Genomic DNA, 21718 nt, shown 5'->3' on the forward strand with positions numbered 1-21718 from the left:
TTTGGGTGGTGACCCATTTAGTTTTTAACTCACTGACTGTTCATTTTAATCATTTTTGCTTCCATTTGAGTTTTCTCAATGTGAATCATTTATGTGTGTTTAGCTATATTACGTATAAGGCATAGGTTTCTTAACCTATTAGTTTTAAAGGTGCCCTGTTGACTTAGCGCTACACTTTTTTGTTTATATTAAGAGGTAACAGGTCGTCTTCTTCGGCAGCCATCTTGGGTGCTGGCATGCCCTTCCTGACACAAACCAGCTGATTTCAGTCTGAAGGGTTATGTCGGTTCTGGGGACATTAACCTCTTCTATGCCAGCCATCCAATGGGCAAGGCTGCGTTTCAGGCCTCTCCAGAGGTTCCTTCTGAGTACATGGAACCACAGGACAGAGTCTAGATACGAAGATAAAGATCCCCACCAGAGTCAAACGTTCACTGTGGTGGTGGAAAAGGCATGTAGTTCTACAAAGAGGTCTTCTTTGGTCTTTTCTGACCAGAAAAGTGGTCACAACAGACGCCAGTTTGCAGGGATGGGGGGCCCACATGGGTCAGGCCTTAGCACAGGAAACATGGTCCCAGGTCGAGGCCGAAAAATCCTCAAATTGGAGAGAGCTAAAAGTGGTCGCCCAAGCATTAGCTTTCTTCTTTCAAAGCCTCATAGGTTGCCATGTCCAGGTTTTGTCGGACAATGCCACTACCATAGCCTACATGAACAAACAGGGAGGCACAAGAAGCAGGTCTCTTCACTTACTGTCAGATTCTGGAGTGGGCGGAAAACCACTTACTAGCACTATCCGCAGTCCATCTCAAAGGCACGTTAAAGGAAGTAGCGGATTATCTGAGCCGACAGTGCAGGAATCAGAGTGGAGTCTGAACAAGGAGGTGTTTGCATTGATCACCAGAACTTGGGGCCTTCTGCAGGTAGATCTGTTTGCTTCAAGACAAAACACGCAGCTCCCGCAATTTTTCTCCCTTCAGAGACAACAGCTCTCAGGGGATAGATGCTCTGGCGCATCCGTGGAATTTTCACCTAGGATTTGCTTTTCCTCCATTCCGGTTAATTCCACTAGTGTTGAGAAAGATACTAAAAGAGAGAGTATCAATAATTTTGATTACTCCATATTGGCCAAAGAGCTTGGTTTTCCACGTTTCTACAGTTGGCAATCAAACCATATTGGCATCTTCCGCTCAGTCAGGATTTGTTGATTCAGGGGCCAGTACATCATCCAGATGTAGGCAGGTTAAAGCTCACTGCCTGGTATCTGAGGAGAGGAGCAAAGGCTTTTCAGAAAAGTTAATAACTACGTTGCTTTCTAGTAGGAAAAGTAACCAGGGGTATTTACGCCAAAGTATGGAAAGTCTGTTTCTTTCTGTCATTCAGAACATAGGGAGGTTAAAGACCTAGTTTCTGTGCTAGAATTTTTGCAAAAAGGTGCAGACAAAGATCTTGCGGTCAGCACTCTTAAAGTGCAGGTGGCCGCCTTGGGAGTTTATCTGGGGAGTTCATTATCTTCAGAAACTCTGATCATGAGATTTTTCAAAGCACTTTCCAGGTCAAGACCGGTCCCGGTAAGACATTTTCCAAATTGGGATCTCTCGGTGGCTCTGCAAGCTCTTGTAAAAGAACCATTTGAGCCTTTACAGACCATTTCCCTAAAGAATTTAACTTTGAAAACTTTTTTCTGGTCGCAATTACTTCAGCAAGAAGGATTAGTGAACTGCACGCCCTATCAGTAAAGGAGCCTTTTTGTCACTTTTTCCAGATAGGGTTGTCCTTAAGGTAGACCCAGGGTTTTTGTCAAAAGTGGCAAGTTTTAGTAACAGGTCTCAGGAGATTATTCTCCCAATTTTTTGTGCTAACCCTTCGGGTAAAAAGGAAGAGCAGTTCCACAACTTGGACGTAAGACGTATCCTTTTACATTATTTGGAAGTAACAGGAGGTTTTAGAGCTTCAGATTCATTATTTCTTTTTTTCTGGAAACAAAAAAGGCCACCAAGCATCAAAAGGATCATTGGCTAGATGGCTTAAGACAGCTATTTCTGTAGCCTACTCTCAGATGGGTTTATCTCCCCCGCTGGGAATTAGGGCTCATTCAACGAGGGCCCAGGCCACTACATGGGCAGAAAGAGCTGGTGCCCCCCCAAATCAGATTTGTAAGGCGGCTACGTGGTCAAGTTACTTAACGTTTGTCCGTCATTACAGACTGGATCTCCTGTCAGCAGGGGATCAGGCTTTTAGCAGAAAGGTTCTGCAGGCTGTGGTCCCTCCCTAGGGGGGGGGTAAGTCTCTATTATCCTCTCAAGTGCTGTCCTGAAAGACGCTAAGGGAAAATTCAAGTTAGACTTACCGGTAACTTGTTTTCCAAGAGTCTTTCAGGACAGCACTTGAAAGAGTGACTCCTCCCCTTGCAAACAGGAAACACCTCTTCCATCAAACTTTAAAAGGAGGCTCCTTTCCACACATTGTCAGTAGTAGAGAACCTCTGGCCCCAAACTGGAACACATAATCGAGATATGATTAGTCACAGTGTGTATGTGTATGTATATGTGTGTATATATGTATGTGTATATGTATGTGTATATATATATATATATATATATATATATATATATATATATATATATATATATATATATATATATATATATATATATACACTGTGACTAATCATATCTCGATTATGTGTTCCAGTTTGGGGCCAGAGGTTCTCTACTACTGACAATGTGTGGAAAGGAGCCTCCTTTTAAAGTTTGATGGAAGAGGTGTTTCCTGTTTGCAAGGGGAGGAGTCACTCTTTCAAGTGCTGTCCTGAAAGACTCTTGGAAAACAAGTTACCGGTAAGTCTAACTTGAATTTTCGGAAATGTCAGGATCTACCTTTTGGACCACCTTGACTGACTAGGCCATATATGCTTGATGGCCTGTCTGGTGCTCCAGAGAGTAGTAGGGTACTTGTATCTTGGATTGTACATCTATGTAATGTTGTTATAATATTTTGTACCTTACATTTCTACGTTGACCTCTTGGTCATTTTTTTTTGTTTTTTATATCAACCAGTTGCCGACCAGCAGCTGCAGTTATACTGCGGCAAGGTGGCCCGGCTGCGCGAATCGCCGTACTGGTACATTGGTTCGTGCACTTGCGGGCCGCCGCGGGAACTCGCCCATGGGTCAGGCGGACTCTGTCTGCCGGCCACCAACGAGCACCGGAAAGACACTCTCTCTACTCCAAGTCAGTCTGTCCCCCTGACAGTTAGAAAGCACCTCCCTAGGTAACACTTAACCCTTTGATCACCCTTCCCTGCCAGTGTCATTTATACAGTGATCAGTGCATTTTTATAGCACTGATCACTGTATTGTGTCACTGGTCACTAAAAAGTATAAATAAGGGAAAAAAACTGCACTTGGAAGGAAAGAACAAGCTGCGGTATAAGTGTGGCACACCTAAAATAAAATCAAAAAGGCAAAAAAACGCGCTATAAGGTGATGTGAACAATAATCCAACTATGAAGTCCCATACATAAGTGAATAGTCCAATTAGTGATCCAAAGGAAAAAAAAGTAGGTATAACTTCGATGGATAACGTGAACTTCATCCAAAAGGAAAACAGTGATGAAAGACACAATTCACGGAACACTCCAATAGGTATTGTGCTTACCAGAAGTAAGCCAAAAAGGGGCGAGTGGCTTAAACCCAGCCTGGGCCTTTTAGATGAACAATCCAGATGAAGCAGGATGAATGCCCTCGTCCCGTGGATGCACAGATTATGATCCGAAAAATATATGACAAAAATATAGCGTAATACTGTTGACATAAAAAACACTCCAAACCAAAAAAATGTGACACTCAACTAACAATAAATCATATGTGATCATATAAAATCCTGTGCAAATAACCAGGGCAGTGTAGTGAGTATCATGCAAACTGAAAATGGATAGGCGAAAGCTACCACGACAGCCAAAATCTGCTTACCAGATATAAATGGATAGTCATTGTATAACAATCACCCCAAGGATATGTGAAGGAAATTACACCAAGTGCTGAAGGTTAATGATGCTAACTGCTTACCAGATGACAGACCATTGTGAGCAGATTTAATAAAGCCAGGAAACAAACACCAAGTGAGCAAACACTGATATTAACGAACCTTAGGGAATGTCCACTTACCAGATATGCAAACAAAAGAGGGCAGATATATTGAGGTGCAGGCAGGACTCCATACAGGAACGGTGTAAACACGTCTTGACCACTCAATCCAAACTCAGCGAAGCATATATGATGAAAGAGCCAATAGTGTAATAATTTATTGGCAGCTGATCTGAAAGTTAACCAATTAATGATCTGCTGTCACCAGCGGGTACCAGAGCGTTTTTTGCGATTCGGCACTGCGTCGCTTTAACTGACAATTGCGCAGGCGTGCGACGTGGCTCCCAAACAAAATTGACGTCCTTTTTTCCCCACAAATAGAGCTTTCTTTTGGTGGTATTTGATCTCCTCTGCGATTTTTTTTTTTTTTTTTTTTTTTTTTTTAATTGCGCTGACATACACTGACCAGAAGGAGACAGACTTCATGTGTCCAGGTCCTGCAGCAGCAGCTCAGCCACGGTGCTGGTGTGTGAGGAAGCCAGAGTAGAGGAGGAGAGCCGCCCGAGCGCCAATTGATGTTGCACGGTGGCCAAATTGTAAGTCCCAGAAGTCCCAGCACGCAAAGCTGACCCTTCCTTGACGGAAGCCAAATGAGGATCCACAGGCTAAGCAGGTCTCGAGTCTCCACAGGCTGGTCTCTTGATTGCATGGAGGGGGTCGGCCGGTTATCGCACTGAACGGCAGGATGGGTAAGAACTTTGTGTCTTGAACTGACCTATACCTGCCGCGGTACTGCTATACACTTTATCTCCCATGCTCAGATTGTTCAGTTGAACAGAGCTGCATATTGTGGAAATACTGAGGCAGTTATTCGCCTATCATAGGAGCCAGCTCCAAGTACAGGACTGTATACATCCCATGCTTGGTACCCCTGGGCATTTTGGGTGCCAAAGACTGCATGTCCATTCAAATTCTACACAGGGATCACATGTGAATGCTGAAGCAATGATGCCGTTGAAACTACCCTTGCTGTAGCCTATACATTCTATTGAAATTATATCGCTGTGGTCCACTTATCCTAGTCCCAGCCGGGACCAAGTGCACCGGCCTCAACCCTGGTCAGGGGCTTACACCGTGTGTACCCTGTCATATATGGACATATCAGGCATCCACATTTATGTTCTATCACCGCACTATTAGGACTCGGACTTTCTATTGCCCATTTAGCGGCTGCATCTAGTATACGTGTATTAAACACGTCCAGTCACAGGTGTCACTAAGTACCATTAGCCCACACCCCTGCACTTGGTGTTCTTCCCAGTGTGTGGAATCTGAGCCAGCAGTTCACAAGAAATTATCCATTTATCAGCACACCATTGTTTGGTCTCCCTGGGGTACTTGGGGTCTGGATAGGGAATTTAGGGTAAGGTGGGTCGACCCACCACTGTCTATTTTTAAATACAACGTTGTTTTTTGCTTTTTTATTTTTCATGGTCTCTTGATATTGTCGAGGAACAGATCCCACCTGTGTAGACTAGACCTGCAGATGTGGGATCCCTTACTATTGTTTTTATACGGAATTTCAATAGTTTTTTTGTACACTTTTGATCTATATACGTGGTAGCTTCTCCTTCTGTTGGCTTTCTTGGGACCAACCTGGTCCCTCCTCTTTTTTTCTTAGGGAGAGATGGTGAACAGCAGGATAAACCAGGATTGTACCAATCTATAGAAAATTAGTTCTCTAGTGGACAAGTATGAACATGATTTGAGTTTAAAGAAACTCTTAAGTCTAAGATTGCTCATTACCATTAATTTTAGTATTTCTTTTCCTAGGTATATCTGTTCTGAACAAAACAAAGTGGAAAGGAGGAATATTACAAATTGAAAAAGCTAAGGAAAGCTTCTTACACAGGTAAACAATTCCTACAAAGGACTATGGTCTAAATTGGCTCCAAACTAAATGCTAAAAAGATTTTAAGAAAACACTGAACCTTGAACCTTGACTTCCAGACACTGGAATCTGGAGGCACTGGAGATGCCACTATACTTCACTGCTGCCTCTTGAAAAAAACGGGATATTCAATCTCGTGAGGATGTGCACCTGCACTTTGGTTGTGTACATATCTTTACAGTAGGCAGTACAGTAGTTAATTCTTTATTGTCTAGTAGAGCTGTGGGTGCCAAAGTTATTCAACACTACCCACTTTGATCCCTGAAGCTGGCTGCTATGTCACTACAGGGCACAATCATGATACAGCAGATAGCCAGAAAAAAGCCACATTATCTGATCATGTCATGAATTATCTTGCTGTCCATTGGTCAGGCAAGCATACAATTTGTTTGGTAAAGGCTTGCTCTGTATGGGTTTTTTTTTTTTTTTTTTTTTTTTTTTTTTTTTTCTTTGAGGCAGGGTAACTTTCTTCAAGATGCCATTCAGCCTAGTTTCTAATGCCCAGTACAAAGGACAATGTGTGTGTGTTTGTGTTTCCAGGCATTTGGTAAATTTCGTTTAAACATTTGTTTGGTTAGGTTGTCCACTGGAGCTGTAAAAGCACCACACATGGATCTTTACACAGTAATACATCAAATAATGTGTAATATAATAATGATCAAATAGGCTCTAGTCCTAGAATATGGTTATGCGTACAAAACCTTCAAATATGAAGCATACCCCCATACATTCTTCAGCCACAGAAGCAAGATTTAGGAACAACTTTTAGGAGTTTAATGAATATTGTTGGCTTTGAAAACGCACTAAGAACCAGTGCACCAGCACTTTTTAAGCTAATTTTTAAATTGAAACATTTTATTTATGACCAGGTCGTGCAAGAAGGGATTGCTGCCATTTTGAAACATAAGTGGAAATTGAGTTCCAGGCCAAGATGAATGGCTTGTATAGAAAAGAGATTAACCTGGGGTAGTGGAAGTTTGTATTGGACAATTTTTCTTTTCTATTCTTTCATGCATTTTCCTTTTTACCATGGCTATTTCAGTTACATATAAGCAATGTGCAAAGTTTTGACATATTTAGTAACTGATCATAAGTAAGCTCTTAGTTGATCTGACTAAAATCTGGTTGTCATAGTTTACAGAATTTATCACTGAATTACTGAGTAAGCACAATAGTTTTGGTCTTTTTGGTTTATCCAGGCTTTCAAAAGAGAGACAAGAAGCCAAGGAGGAAGGAGCCAATGCGCCATGTTTACAAAATGACATAGTACTGTCTTTAGAGAAAGCTGGCGTCACAGACTTCCTGATGAAATTTGCTGTACCAGGCACTGAAGTACCAAACCACAAGGCAAGTAATCAACCAGTTGATACAGTTATAAAAAGTAAAATATTCCAGCACAAAAAGATAATACAGATCAAAACAGCTGCTGAACACTTTAGTCAAATTTACAAAAAAAATCCCAGATAATGTAAGATAATATACAAGTGATACTCGAAAAATTTGAATATCGTGCAAAAATTCATATATTTCACTTATGCAACTTAAAAGGTGAAACTAATATTAGATGGACTCATTACATGCAAAGCAAGATAGTTCAAGCCGTTATTTGTCCTAATTGTGATGATTATGGCTTACAGCTCATGAAAACCCCCTATCCACAATCTCAGAAAATTAGAATATTACATGCAATCAATAAAACAAGGATTGTACATAGAACAATATCGGACCTCTGAAAAGTATAAGCATGCATATGTGCTCAGTACTTGGTTTGGGCCCCTTTTGCAGCAATTACTGCCTCAATGTGGCATGGCATGGAAGCTATCAGCCTGTGGCGCTGCTGAGGTGTTATTGAAGACCAGAATGCTTCAATAGCGGCCTTCAGCTGTTCTGCATTGTTCGGTCTCATGTCTCATCTTTCACTTGGCAATGCCCCGTAGATTCTCTATGGGGTTCAGGTCAGGCGAGTTTGCAGGCCAATCAAGCACAGTAATCCCACATCATTGAACCAGGTTTTGGTGCTTTTGGCAGTGTGGGCAGGTGCCAAGTCCTAAGTCCTGCTGGAAAATGAAGTCAGCATCCCCATAGAGCTCGTCTGCGGAAGGAAGCATGACGTGCTCCAAAATCTCCTGGTAGACGGCTGCATTGACCCTGGACTTAATGAAGCAGTGGACCATCACCAGCAGATGACATGGCTCCCCAAATCAACACAGACTGTGGAAACGTCACACTTAAATTCAAGCATCTTGCAGTGTGTGCCTCTCCATTCTTCCTCCATACTCTGGGTCCATGGTTTCCAAATGAGATGCAAAATTTGCTCTCATCAGAAAAGAGGACTTTGGACCACTGAGCAACAGACAAGGTCTGTTTTTCTTTAGCCCAGCTAAGACGCTTCTGACGTTTGTTGTTCAGGAGTGGCTTGACAAGAGGAATACGACATTTGAAGCCCATGTCCAGGATCTGTCTGTGTGTGGTGGCTCTTGATGCACTGACTCCAGCCTTGATGCACTGACTCCAGCCTCAGTCCACTTCTTGTGAAAGTCGCTTTTGAATGGCCTTTTCCTGACATTCCTCTCCAGGCTGCGGTCATCCCTGCTGCTTGTGCACCTTTTTCTTCTACACTTTCCCTTCTACATAACTTTCTATTAATGTGCTTTGATACAGCACTTTGGGAACATCCAACTTCTTTTGCAATTACCTTTTGAGGCTTTCCCTCCTTATGGAGGGTGTCAATGATGGTTTTCTGCACAACTGTCAGGTCAGCAGCCTTTCCCATGATTGTGATTCCTACTGAACCAGACTGAGAGACCATTTAAAGGCTCAGGAACCCTTTGCAGGTGTTATGGCTTAATTAGCTGATTAGAATGGAACACTTTGAGGCTGGGTTCACACTGGTGCGACACAACAGCTGTCCTACTTTGGATCCGACTTTGCCCTGCGACTAGAAGCCGACATGCGTCCGACTTTCAATGAACGGGGATCTGACTTGGATGCCCGCCAATACCAGGCACTGTTTGGTATGAATCTTGAGGGGGAACTCACGCCAAATTTTAAATAAAAAACCGGCATGGGTTCCCCCTTCAATAGCATACCAGGCTCTTGGGTCTGGTATGGATCTTAAGGGGAAACCCCCTACTCCTAAACGGTGTGGGGTCCCCCCAAATCCATACCAGACCCTTATCCGAGCACGCAGCCCGGCCGGTCAGGAAAGGGGGTGGGGACGAGCGAGCGCAAACCACCCCCCCCCCCCCAAACCATACCAGGCCGCATGCCCTCAACATGGTGGGGTGGGTGGTTTTGGGCAGGAGGGAGCCTTTGGGCCCTCTCCACCCCAAAGTACCTGGTCCCCATGTTGATGAGGACAAGGGCCTCTTCCCGACAACCCTGGCTGTTGTTTGTCATTGTCTGCGGGCGGGGGGCTTATCGGAGTCCGGGAGCCCCCTTTTTAATAAGGGGGCCCCCCACCCTATGTGAATGAGTATGGGGTACATTGTACCCCTACCCATTCACCTAGGAAAAAGTGTCAATAAAAAAAAAAACACACTAGACAGGTTTTTAAAGTAATTTATTAGGCAGCTCCAGGGGTCTTCTTCCGACTTCGAGGGTCTTCCTTTTTCTCCGCGCTCTCCAGCCGCCTCCTTTTCCGCGCTCTCCGGTTCTTCTCCTGCTCTCCGGTATCTTCTGCCGGGCTCCTCCGCTATCTTCTGCTCTTTTGCCGACTCTTTTGCTAGCGGTGGCCCAGTCTTCGCAGTCTTCTTCCCTCTTCTCTTCTTCCGATGTTGGCACAATGCTCTCTCCCACTGTAATGCCGTATGCGCGGTCCGCAATGACTTTTATATAGGGATGGGGCGTGGTCACTGGGTGATGTCACCCGGTGACCTTGCCCCTTATTACGTCAGTCCCGGGGCATGATGGGACTGTGACGTAATAAGGGGCGGGGTCACCAGGTGACATTACCCAGTGACCACGCCCCATCCCTATATAAGTCCTTGCGGACCGCGCATACGGCATTACAGTGGGAGAGAGCGTCGTGTCAACATCGGATGAAGAGAAGATTGAAGAAGACGGCGAAGACCGGGCCACCGCTGGCAAAAGAGCAGAAGATAGCGGAGGAGCCCGGCAGAAGATACCGGAGAGCGCGGAGAAGGAAGAAGACCCCCGAAGTTGGAAGACCCCCGGAGCTGCCTAATAAATTACTTTAAAACCTGTCTAGTGTGTTGTGTTTTTTTTTTTTTTTTTTTTTTTTTTAATCAACACTTTTTTTTTTTTCCCTAGGTGAATGGGTAGGGGTACGATGTACCTAATACTCATTCACATAGGGTGGGGGGCCGGGATCTGGGGGACTCCCTTATTAAGGGGGGCTCCCGGATTCCGATAAGCCCCCCGCCCGCAGACCCCGACAACCAACGGCCAGGGTTGCCGGGGAAGAGGCCCTTGTCCTCATCAACATGGGGTCCAGGTGCTTTGGGGTGGGGGGGCCCCAAGGGCTGCCCCCTGCCCCAAAGAACCCACCCCCCATGTGCTCGTACCCACCCCCATTCCTGGCCGGGCTGCTTGCTCGGATAAGGGTCTGGTATGGATTTTGGGGGGGACCCCCACGCCGTTTTTTCGGCGTGGGGGGTTCCCATTAAAATCCATACCGGACCCAAGGGCCTGGTATGCTCTTGGAGGGGGAACCCATGCCGGTTTTTTATTTAAAATTTGGTGCGGAGTTCACCCTCAAGATCATCTGAGCACAAGTGGCATGCAAAAGTCGGATCATGCGAGACGGCGATCCGACTTTGATCCGACTTCAATGATTGTCAATGGGCTGAAGTAGGATCAAAGTCAGACCAAAGTAGTACAGGGAGCATTTCTAAAGTTGGAGCGACTTGTGTCGGACCAGTTAGGACGGCTCCCATAGGGAAACATTGAATTTCACACGTCATGCGACATGAGCTCCCAATGTCGGAGCGATTGTCGGACCAATGTGAACCCAGCCTGAGCCTAGAATATTGCACCTTTTCACAATATTCTAATTTTTTGAGATTGTGGATTTGGGGATTTCATGAGCTGTAGGCCATATTAATCACAATTATGACAAATCACGGCTTGAACTATCCTGCTTTGCATGTAATGAGTCTATCTCATATATTAGTTTCACCTTTTAAGTTGCATTAGTGAAATTAACTTTTTTCCGATATTCAAATTTTTCGAGTATTGCCTGTAGTGCAGCGCTAAAGTAACATCAAATAAGTAAGAAAAATTTATTGAAAAAGTTCATAAGCAGTAATGAGAATTTGCAAATCAATTTCCCAATAGTGACAATGTGCATTCATGAAGATTAGAAACTCCGTGCCAAAAAGTGTGACCTCCAACTCAAGACACTCTGTGCTGCTCACCTCCACACCTGGGACCCCTAAATCAACAAAGGGTCATAAAAGCTTTCCCTGAAGGGAAAAATCCTGGAGGATATCAATACTCCGCTTCTGAATGCAAATCACACGGATCACCACACAGGCTCATAGGTAGGGGATCGCAGCATCAAATCATCAGTGTCCCGATATATACAATAAAACAGGAAACATCTAGTGCTCTCTGCTAGCATATATTTAATAAAATAAGAGTCACACTTGCATAAAAGGCCATTACGTGCTGGCCAACAAGCACTGTTACATAAAATCACATGGAATCGGCATAGGAGATGGCTGTGGGTGACTTTGCTCCCTTTTTGAAAAGGGAGCGACGTCACCCGCGGCCATCTTCTATGCTGATTCCATGTGATTTTTATGTACTGGATTTGCATATTCTCATGACTGCTTATGAACTTTTTCAATAAATTTTTCTTATTTGATGTTAATTTAATGCTGCACTATATTATTTTACAGTTGATACCGTTACTAAACTAACAGCAGTTTAATGGTGTAATAATTACAGGAACTGCTACAAATGATCATTTTATAGATAATATCCAGATAGAGATACTGTGACTTTGCCGATTTATTGTGTAAAGGACCCTTCACCACTGATAACCTCTACAGATATCCCCCCAAAAGTTCTTTCCCTGTAGCAGCTGCCACTGAAATACCTGATGTCATATAATTGAGCAGTGACGACATGTGACAGGCCTCGGATGTGGGGATTGACCACTAGGCCCTAACACTGCATCATAGGGGGGATTTTTGAATCTTGAGCTCTTTGCCTCCCCCTACAGGGCAGTACTTAGTGAAAGTACAGATACAGTACTGTGTTTTTTTTTTTTTTTTTTTTTTTAAAAGGCGGTGTGTATGTATGTCTTTTGAAGGGCTCATTTATAATGGCGGCAAGGACTCCATGCTCGGATCGCTTTTCAGAGGTATCTGACAAGTAGCGAAGAGCCGTAATGTTGCCTCCTCACTGCCTTTTTGAACTGTTTGAACGCAGCATAACCGTGCCACAACTTCGTCCAGTGCCAGTCTCATTCACCCGGAGGTATACTTCCAACAGCGGTCACAGCATGTGTACGTCCCTGGCTGTTGCCACTGCAGCTAAAGGGGGAGCAGTTGGGTGGTATAGTGCTGCTCCCCCTTTAGTTGCAGTGGCAACAGCCAGCTTGGTTTTGCTATCTCCCTACCTCACATGTGAATGAGTCCTTGGTTCACATTTCTGTGGCTGCCTGTAGGGCAGTCCTTTCATTTCTGTGGGCTTCCCTACCCACAGAAACTTAGGAAAATAACTCCCTGACCCTTTTCTTTTTTTTTTTTTTTTTTAACTTTCAGCTGCACCGAAAACACACTGTCAACCATTATTAAGAAATGACACCCCTGTGCATCTGAGAAGGAGCAGTATGTTTGCATGTCAGGAACAGGTGTAATTTTGCGCGTCTTACAGAAATGCAGTAATGTGAACCAAGTCTTAGACTGGGGTAGTACAAGACTGAAAACACTTTTCAAGGGTGCCACGTTTGAAAATTTTGAGAGACATTGCTCTAACTAGTTCATCCAAATGCTTTACTGTGAGCTCCATGAATGTTGTTACCTTGACTTGCTGTCAGTTTTATAGCTGAGGTCTGGACCTGCAAGTATTTTGATGCTGATGAGAAGCTGTGTAGCAGAACTGTTGCAACATTTGTGGCTCTCTAAGCCAGTGTTTCTCAACTCCAGCCCTCAAGGCGCCCCAACAGGTCATGTTTGCAGGCTATTCATTATTTTGCACAGGTGATTTGATCAGTTTCACTGCCTTTAATTACTCGCTGGTCATCTCTTGACTACTGCAACTCCCTTTAGATTATAGAAATTTGCATGTGTTCATCATACATGGGATGTTTATGCATATATCTCTTATATAGGCTGCTATCGCTCAACAAAAGTGACAGATCTTCTGATCTATAGAGGAAATTATAGATACACTTCTGTTGTTAAAACATCTATTTGGTCCGTGGTTTGTTCGCACCTATACTGGTTTTTAAATTTTGCACTTGTGGTGAATGACGTAGTGATGGGTGTTCAGGTGTGGATGGTTTTAATTGTTAATTGTTGTCAATAGTTTGGCTATTTAAAGCACGTATCCTGACCCAGCACGCATGCTCTGAGGAAACCTGGGAACAGGTGAAACGCGTAAACATCCTGCCACTACGTGAGTAGTGGCTGGGACCTCTGGAACCACCCCTGTATATCTCCACCTTTTGGATTGACCATAACCGCTAATTCAACAGAGATCCTCTCTTCCCACTGTCCTCCGAAAGTGGCTTGTTACATCATCGATGATATAGCCTCTGGACACTGCCTAGTTGGCTGATTTTGAACCTTGCGACCTACCGTATACTTCATCTGGAGGAACCAATACCGCAGGGAGTGCACGGTTCCCAACGCGGTTTTGTGATTAGCAAGGAGACGGCAGCAGCACGAGACATATGTGGATTGAGAGTCAACTAGATCAAGACTCCTAAACGGTGAGCGATCAATATATGTTACTATATGGAAAACATCAGTGGACTCTAATCCGACAGGTCACAAATCGCTGACTCCCGTATTTAACAGTGATACATTGTATGGATGTCGGTTCACAACTGATATATCTAGGTCGATCCTACGGGTGGACTTCTCGCCTATTAATGCAGACCTAATACAGACAGTCGTTCTGATCATAAGCCCATGGACTTTTAGTCTATTTTCAAAGCATCTGAGCAGCTTTGGCTAAAATTCATCCAATTGACCCGGGTCTAAGACTATTGTCTGTATGTGTATGCAAGACGAGTAATTGAGAGAAGTGTGTGTATAAGGCACGGTGGCCACCCATGTTCCCTGTAAGACGTCTGTCTTATTTTTATCATTGGCTGGAGGGGGGAATAGTCTTTTTTCAATTGTAGTTACTTTGTAGTTAAATTGTTTATATATGTAATTTTATACTTAAGGGTTTTTTCAATAAAGATAATCAACACAATATATCAGTGGGTCCTCATTGAAGAACTGCTGTCTGGAACCTTTTTTCCAATATTTTTTTGTACAGTGTTTCATATCCAAGCTGTGTCACAGTGGGAGATACCCGCTCTGTGTGATCTGACCGACTGGTCGCTTCTGGCAGAAACGATGCGGCCGTTTCTACCAGAAGCGATCAGCCAGTAAACTGTTGGCCCAGTCCGCTTCTGCTTCACACTCGCCCTCAGCTAATTTCCACTTGCCAGATGTGAGCAGGCGAGTGAAAATTTTGAGGGCTGCGTTATGCAATCTCTGATTGTACAATCTCTGTTAAATGTCCTTTTTATATTTACCAAACCTGTGCTATAAGAGAATCCACCTGAACAATCCATTCAATATATATCAAAATCGACACACCTTTTCATTACTTAGCTGATGGTTAGCTCTAAAGGTGATTGTGTAAAAAGTGGGTGGAAAAAAAAGAGGTGGTATAATGAGGGAGATGTGGTCCAGCAGGGAAGCACTCCCTATTCTGTGATGCACTAAGACAGTGTATGTTGGAGATTAAGGATGAGCTCTGGCGTGTTTGCACAGCCCACGTGCAGAGCCCGCCAGGAAGTCGGCACTGCGCTAATCACAAGCAGTGAAACATTGTCTCAATGCGCGGCTGCAGAGATTGGGAAATGTCTCACTGCCTGTGATCAGCGCAGTCCCGACTTCCTGTCGGGCTCTACATGTGGGCTGTGCGAACACGCTGGAGCTCATCCTTAATAGAGATGATCTACAGGATTTGAAGGAAGGAGAAAGCATTTTTTTAACCACTTGGTGTCGAGCGATGTACCCATATATTGCTTGACTGCATAGTTATACTGTGATGCCTGTGGAGCACTTTCTTGTAAAGTTTTTGTCAGCCAGGGGAGCACTTTCTTGTAAAAGCAATCCTAGCGGCTGCCTTTCTAGGCTCTCCCAGGATTGCAGCCAGTGGTCCCAACGGCTGACCATAGAGCTGATCAGGGACTGGAATGACCCTGATCCTTTGGTCTAAAACTATAAGCGACGAGTATTTTGTCACTTCTGGTTTTGCCGGTTGTAAACAAACCATTAGTGATTTGTGAAAAGCATTGGATCATACCGATCTTGGTAAGATCCGAAGCTTTTAAGGGCAGAGGTGACATCTGGGGTCTTCTCTGTAAAAAGGACCCATCCTTACTATCGCAAGGAATGTTTACATTCCTTATGAGAACAATAAAAGTGATCAAAAAAATAAAAATAAAAGTGCAGTATAAAAAAATTGAACTTTAAGACCAAGCCTTTTTTGACACTTTGTTTATGTAAAAATCTATTTTTTTGCTGGAAAATTTCTTTTATATATTTGTTTTTAAAGCAGAGGCCCTAGAGAATGAATTGCGGGTTTTGCAATTTTTTTTTATGTCTCACAAAATTTGCGGAGCTGTTTTACAAACGCAATCTTTTGGAAAAAATACACTTTAATGAATTGTAATGCAAAAAAAAAAACAATATAAAATACCCAATTGTTTGGTAAAACATAAGTGATGATGTCATGCCAAGTAAATAGACGCCAAACTTGTCGCTCTTTAAAATTAGGCACGCCCTTGCAACTGTGACAAACTACGTGAATTTTGCTATCCATAGGCGACGCTTTAAAAGCCTTTACAGGTTACCACTTTAGATTTACACAGGTCATCTGGTGCTGGAATAACTGCCAATGATCTGATGTTCACGGTGATACCTCATGTGTGGGACGATTGCTGTTTGCATGCGTACAAGACCAATGCATGCGTTCGCCTTTGCACACGGGGACGGGGGGAACGTTAATTTTTTTTTTATTATTAGTATTTATGTATTTTGTCTATTTTTGCACTGCTGCTTTCATTTTTTTAATTGTTTAAAAATCTTTTATTGCTGTAACTGCTCAAACATGTGTGCAAAGGCCCGCATCTTATGTAAACAGCGATTGCACTAACTCTAAAGTGGTAACCTGTAAAGGTTTTAAAGCTTTATCTATAGATATGATGATGTAGTTTGCAGCTGTTTCATGTCTGTGCGCAATTTTAAAGCATGACATCTTTGGTATCTGTTTACTTGGCGTACCATTTTTTTTTTTCCACCAAACAATTGGGTATTGTGTACATTAAAGTGTATTGTATGCATTTGAAATATGCATTTGAAAAACTGCTGCACAAATACCATTTGACATAAATAATTGCCACACCCATCATTTTATTCTTTAGGGCCTCTGCCTTAGAACCACCAAATATTGAATTTTTTTTTTTAAAGTAATTTTCTAGCAAAAAAATACTGAACATGTATGCAGGATGTGTTGGAAATTGACCTCGTGGTTAAAAAAAATTATAAAGAAACGCAAAAACTGGTAAGTGACAGATGAGCACTTTGGGATGGCTGGGGCAGAAAGGACATTGGACAATGCTTCTGTTTATTATGAAAAGTAAAATTCTACCCAATAAGGTGAACTTAGCCTTTTAAGTGTTACTGCGTAATTGTCATTCAAATTGCAAGAGCACGGAAAGCTGAAAATTTGGTCTGGGAAGGTTGGGGTGAGTGCCCAGTATTGAGGTAGTTAAAGATTCTGCTGACAGAAAATTTGACATGCTTTTACAGGCTCGGTCTACTCTCGCAGGCCCAACTCTGCAACCTGCTATTGTTACAATTTGTTTGCGAGACTGCAGCTAATTGTGCTAAGATTCTGTTGATAGTTCATTGCCCTTTCTTCCAGGATCTAACTCTGGCATAGCACTTCAAGACTGCCATACTATTTTTTTTTTTTTTTTTTATGTCCTAGAGCAGGGGTAGGCAACCTCGGCCCTCCAGCTGTGGTCAAACTACAAGTCCCGTGAGACATTGCAAGACTCACAATCACAGGCATGACTCCTAGAGGCAGAGGCATGATGGGATTTGTAGTTTCACCACAGCTGGAGTGCCCAGGTTGCCTACCCCTGCCCTAGAGTCCTAGAAGTCATGATACAGCTCTCCATTCTATTTATATGCGCCAAATCCTAGGACTTAAAGGCTGAACCGCTAAAGCTGCTTGCAAATGTAACCTCACACATATGTCCTTTGAAGGAAGACGTCTGGTGAAGCACTTGACAAATTCATCAAAGCTGTCAGTGGGGAAAAGTGTTTTTTCCACATTGGAAGGTTCCTGAACTACCTTCCTTGGACACTTTTTTACCTCCTCAAAAAGTGCCTCAGTGCTCCCCACAGTCTTAATCTTCAAAGCCAAAAGTCAATCCTTCCTTTCAGTGGAAGACTTGAAACTAATGAATTACCAAGTCCACCCCAATCCCTCTTCATAATGATGGGGCGCCCTCATTCCTAAGAGTGGAGGGGGGCGTCTGTTACAGTTTACCTTTCTCTGGGTCACAAATGCCCCAGACCTATGAGTTTAATCTGTGGTTTCAAAGGGGTACAAAATGGAGGTCAGAACCCCTACTCCTCTTTTTCTTTTATATCAGAAAATAATGAAGCTCTTACAGAGCATGTTTCTAGCAAAGCTTCGCCAGTGTCCAGTCACCTGAAGGTACCAGCCTATAACTCCAGGTCTATGAATATCCTGCCTGTGTCCTCTTGCTCTCTAATATGTGGAATTTACAAGCAAGTCAAAATTTCTCTTTTCTTTAAGCAGAAGTATGCATGGTGCTTATGTAAACTTTGTGGATTCCACAGTAAATCTCCTTGTCATAACTAATGTCTTGCATTATGTGGTTTTACAGAAATGTTCACTTAATGAAGTTCTTTACTAATGTGGTTCTTTTGTTTCTGACTCTGTAGTACTTTTTTTCATACGATATCTAGAAAAATCTGGTGCATTAAAGTTTATAAAGTGTTTTTTTTTTTCTTGTTTTAGAATTGGGTGGTGAGCAAGTTTGGAAGAGTCCTACCTGTTTTACATTTAAATGGAAAAAATCAAAGCAAAATATCCTTTTCTTACCAAACTGCAATTTACTTCTTTGCCAGGTGCAGATTTTCACTGAATTTTAGTGGGTAATGTTTTGAAGAATAAGTATATGAGCTTTTACAAAATCGAAAAGGTTTGCAATAACATTTTGGCTTTTATGAAGTGAAGCTACTAAAATATCATACTTTGGCTTTCCATCCTCAAGATCATTTAATGGATATTGGCAGATTAAAGGAGAAGTTCACTTTTTAAATAAAACCTCATAAATGCGCACTTTTTTTGCTGGTAAAAAAAAATAAAAAAATTTATTTTTTTTTCTTAGGAGCCTGTAAAGCATTCTAAGCACAGTTACTGAAGTCAGAACTGTGAAAGAATGACACAGCTGTGTGGGTGGAGAGCTGCGCTGTTTTTGAATTGTGATAGCGTGTGCGGGGAGAGGATCCCCTTCCCGCTGTCACAATGGGGGATGGGGGGGGGAGGCAGTTGCTTTAGTAATGTGTTACACCCTGAATATAGGTGTAACCATTTACTAAAGGTGAACACATCCTTTAACCCTTTCGCAGCTGTCTTTGCATTGTTTTGCACACATTTACCTCTTCTGTGAGGACCTATTGCAAAATGATGGCCGCGCGGGAGCTAGGGAATGCTCTACCACATCACATATTGCTAATCTCAGGGATGACTAGGTGTTCTGCAGTCTGATCCATTACAAATCAATGCCCAAGTTGCAGAGTACTATGAGTGCCTATATACCTCCGAGGGTTGATTTCGCCTCGGACAGACTGAAGACATCCTAGGCCAAGTAGAATTCCCAGTGCTGTCTACAACAGCATGTAAGACTAGACACCCCTAGCATGATTAAAGAGATGCAAATAGCCTTAACGTCACTCCAATCAGCCAAGACCCCGGGCCCTGACGGGCTACCGGTGAAATTCTATAAAACCAGCAGTGAGCTTCTTATTCCCCAATTCCATGAACTTCTGCTGAAAATGCTGGAAGAGGGTTGCCTTCCACCCTCCAAGTCCGAGGCAGTCATTGTGGTGGAGCCTAAGCCTGGTAAGATCCCTGAGCTATGTGCATCGTATCGCCCAATATCGCTACTTAATATTGATACCAAAGTGGTCACCAAAATACTGGCGAACAATCTTAACTCAGTTATCCTATCCCTGATACATGGAGACCAAACGGGCTTTATGCCGGGCAAACTGCGCCTCTATACTAATACCTCTCAGGCAACTAATACTAGGTCCCAAGGAGTCTTGGCCTCAATAGATGCAGAAAAGGCCTTCGACTCAGTAGAGTGGGAGTTTCTTTGGCAGACCCTTGAGAGATTTGGATTTGGACCCAAATTTATCTCCTGGATAAAATTGTTTTATAGAGACCCTACAGCTAGAGTTGGGACCAATGGTATTCTCTCACCAAAAATCTCTTTACATAGGGAGACCAGGCAGGGCTGCCCTCTGTCCCCAGGGCTATTTGCTCTAGCTATAGACCCCCTGGCTAATCTAATTAGATCCTCAGATGCAATTAAGGGATTAACAGTAGGACCGCTGACAGAGAAACACTATACCCGGACAGCGCCCTCCTATACCCCTGACGCATCTGATTCTCTGGCGGCAGCCTTGGGGGTTATAAATCAGTTTGGGTCTTTTTTGGGTATCCAGATCAACTGGACCAAGTCGCTCCTTTTCCCGTAATCCCAGTTGCTCCCCCTTTAGCAGCCCATATTCCTCTGACTTGGGGATCTAAGTTTATGTACTTGGGAATTGAAGTCCAAAAGGATCATTATACCTGTCCAACGTCTAGCCAGTCCTCCAGCAGCTCACCTCTAGATGTCAGACATGGAAGTCCCTAACCCCTTTTGCCGGTTAGGACTAACCTTCTTAAAATGAAATTTCTTCCAAAATTCCTCCTATGTATTTCGTAATACTCCAGTCCCCATTCCCAGTTCCTTCTTCAAGAAACTGGACTGTATAGTGGGCAGTTTCATCTGGACAGGGTCCACCTCTAGAGTTGCTAGGGCTGCCCTACAACTAACTTTCTCCTGGGGGATTGGCACGCCCATGTTTTAAGCAATACTATTGGGCGGCAGTTATGGTAACCGTGCGTTGGTGAAATATCCAATCGCACTCACATCCCACAGTGAACTTAGAGGCGGCTATCCTTGGGTCATACTCTGTAACAAGAAGTAACAAAACTAATAATCTTAATATTTATTGAAAAAAGTTTATCATATCACAATGTTCAAAGAGGATAAAAATATGAAAAACAATAGTTTGTACAATAGGCCCTTGTGCGTCTACGCGTTTCGCTGTAAGGCTTCTTCAGGATACGATCAAGGTTCAGAAATGTAACAAAAAAGAGCGAATCTCACTATCTGAAATGAGATACAGGGTATATTCCAATTAAAATCAAAAGTATTACATATATCATATTACATTAAAAAGCATATGCTAAACTATCCAGGAGAGACCAAAAGAAACAGGACACCAACAAAATAGATACCTTCAATGGATTATTTTGTTGGTGTCCATGAACTATGTATGTGTAATACTTTTGATTTTAATTGGAATATATCTCATTTCAGATAGTGAGATTCTCTTTTTTCGCTCTTTTTTTTTTTTTTCTCTTTTTTTGTTACATCTCGGAACCTTGATCGTGTCCTGAAGAAGCCTTGCGGCGAAACGCGTTGACGCACAAGTGCCTATTGTACAACCTATCATTTTTCATGTTTTTTATCCTCTTTGAACATTGTGATATATGATAAACTTTTTTCAATAAATATTAAGAATATTATTTTTATTACTTCGCCATTGTTTCCATGCCTCAAAGTCTGATTTTTGGTTACTATATTGGTATCCTCTCCTGTTTCCCTGAATTTACGGATGTGGCATTAGGAGTGCTTCCCCTTCTCATTTTCCGAGTCCAAGAGCTCACCCCGATATGACTATTCCAATGCGCACAACAGTTAAGGGTTGGGAACAGATGTCTGCAAGGCTTAGTGAGATCAACACAAGATCTCCATACACACCACTGTAGGAAAATCCCAAATTGCAACAGCTTCAGTCTACGAGATTAAAATTATACAGCACATTATGCCTGAGGGTAGACTACTATCCTTCAACTGCCTGTGGAACACCTTTTGATCTCCCGTAGATGATGGTTTTTCTATTACCTGTAGTTACGTCATGCTATACGATCGCAATTCCCTGATAAGATGAGCATAGTCTCATGTGGTGGAGCGTTTCCTTATTTCCAATAGTGCAGATAGAATCCTCTCTGCTTTATCTTTGGATATCTAGTGAAGACTCTGGAAGAGGGATTAAATTGTTTCAAAGATGGAAGGAGGATATACCTTTCCTTGCTGATGAAGA

At 42.9% G+C, this 21718-nt stretch overlaps 1 protein-coding gene across 14 annotated transcripts in view; it reads left to right on the forward strand.

Moving 5' to 3' along the window:
• Positions 1-21718, forward strand: part of NOL8 (nucleolar protein 8) — a 602139-nt gene that overhangs the window by 78975 nt on the left and 501446 nt on the right. For 11 of the 14 annotated variants that reach the window (XR_012235284.1, XM_073592676.1, XM_073592685.1 and 8 more), the window contains exons 5-7: positions 5903-5996; positions 7235-7382; positions 18294-18362. Coding sequence is in view for 13 of the 14 variants with exons in the window: in XM_073592676.1 (XP_073448777.1) it covers positions 5903-5996; positions 7235-7382; positions 18294-18362 (311 nt within the window). In the remaining variant the exon portion in view is untranslated. The remainder of the gene's footprint in view (positions 1-5902; positions 5997-7234; positions 7383-18293; positions 18363-21718) is intronic. The other 3 variants (XM_073592677.1, XM_073592689.1, XM_073592678.1) reach the window with 1 other exon arrangement.

Source organism: Aquarana catesbeiana, linkage group LG07, assembly GCF_042186555.1.
Source record: "Aquarana catesbeiana isolate 2022-GZ linkage group LG07, ASM4218655v1, whole genome shotgun sequence".
NCBI lineage: Eukaryota > Metazoa > Chordata > Amphibia > Anura > Ranidae > Aquarana > Aquarana catesbeiana.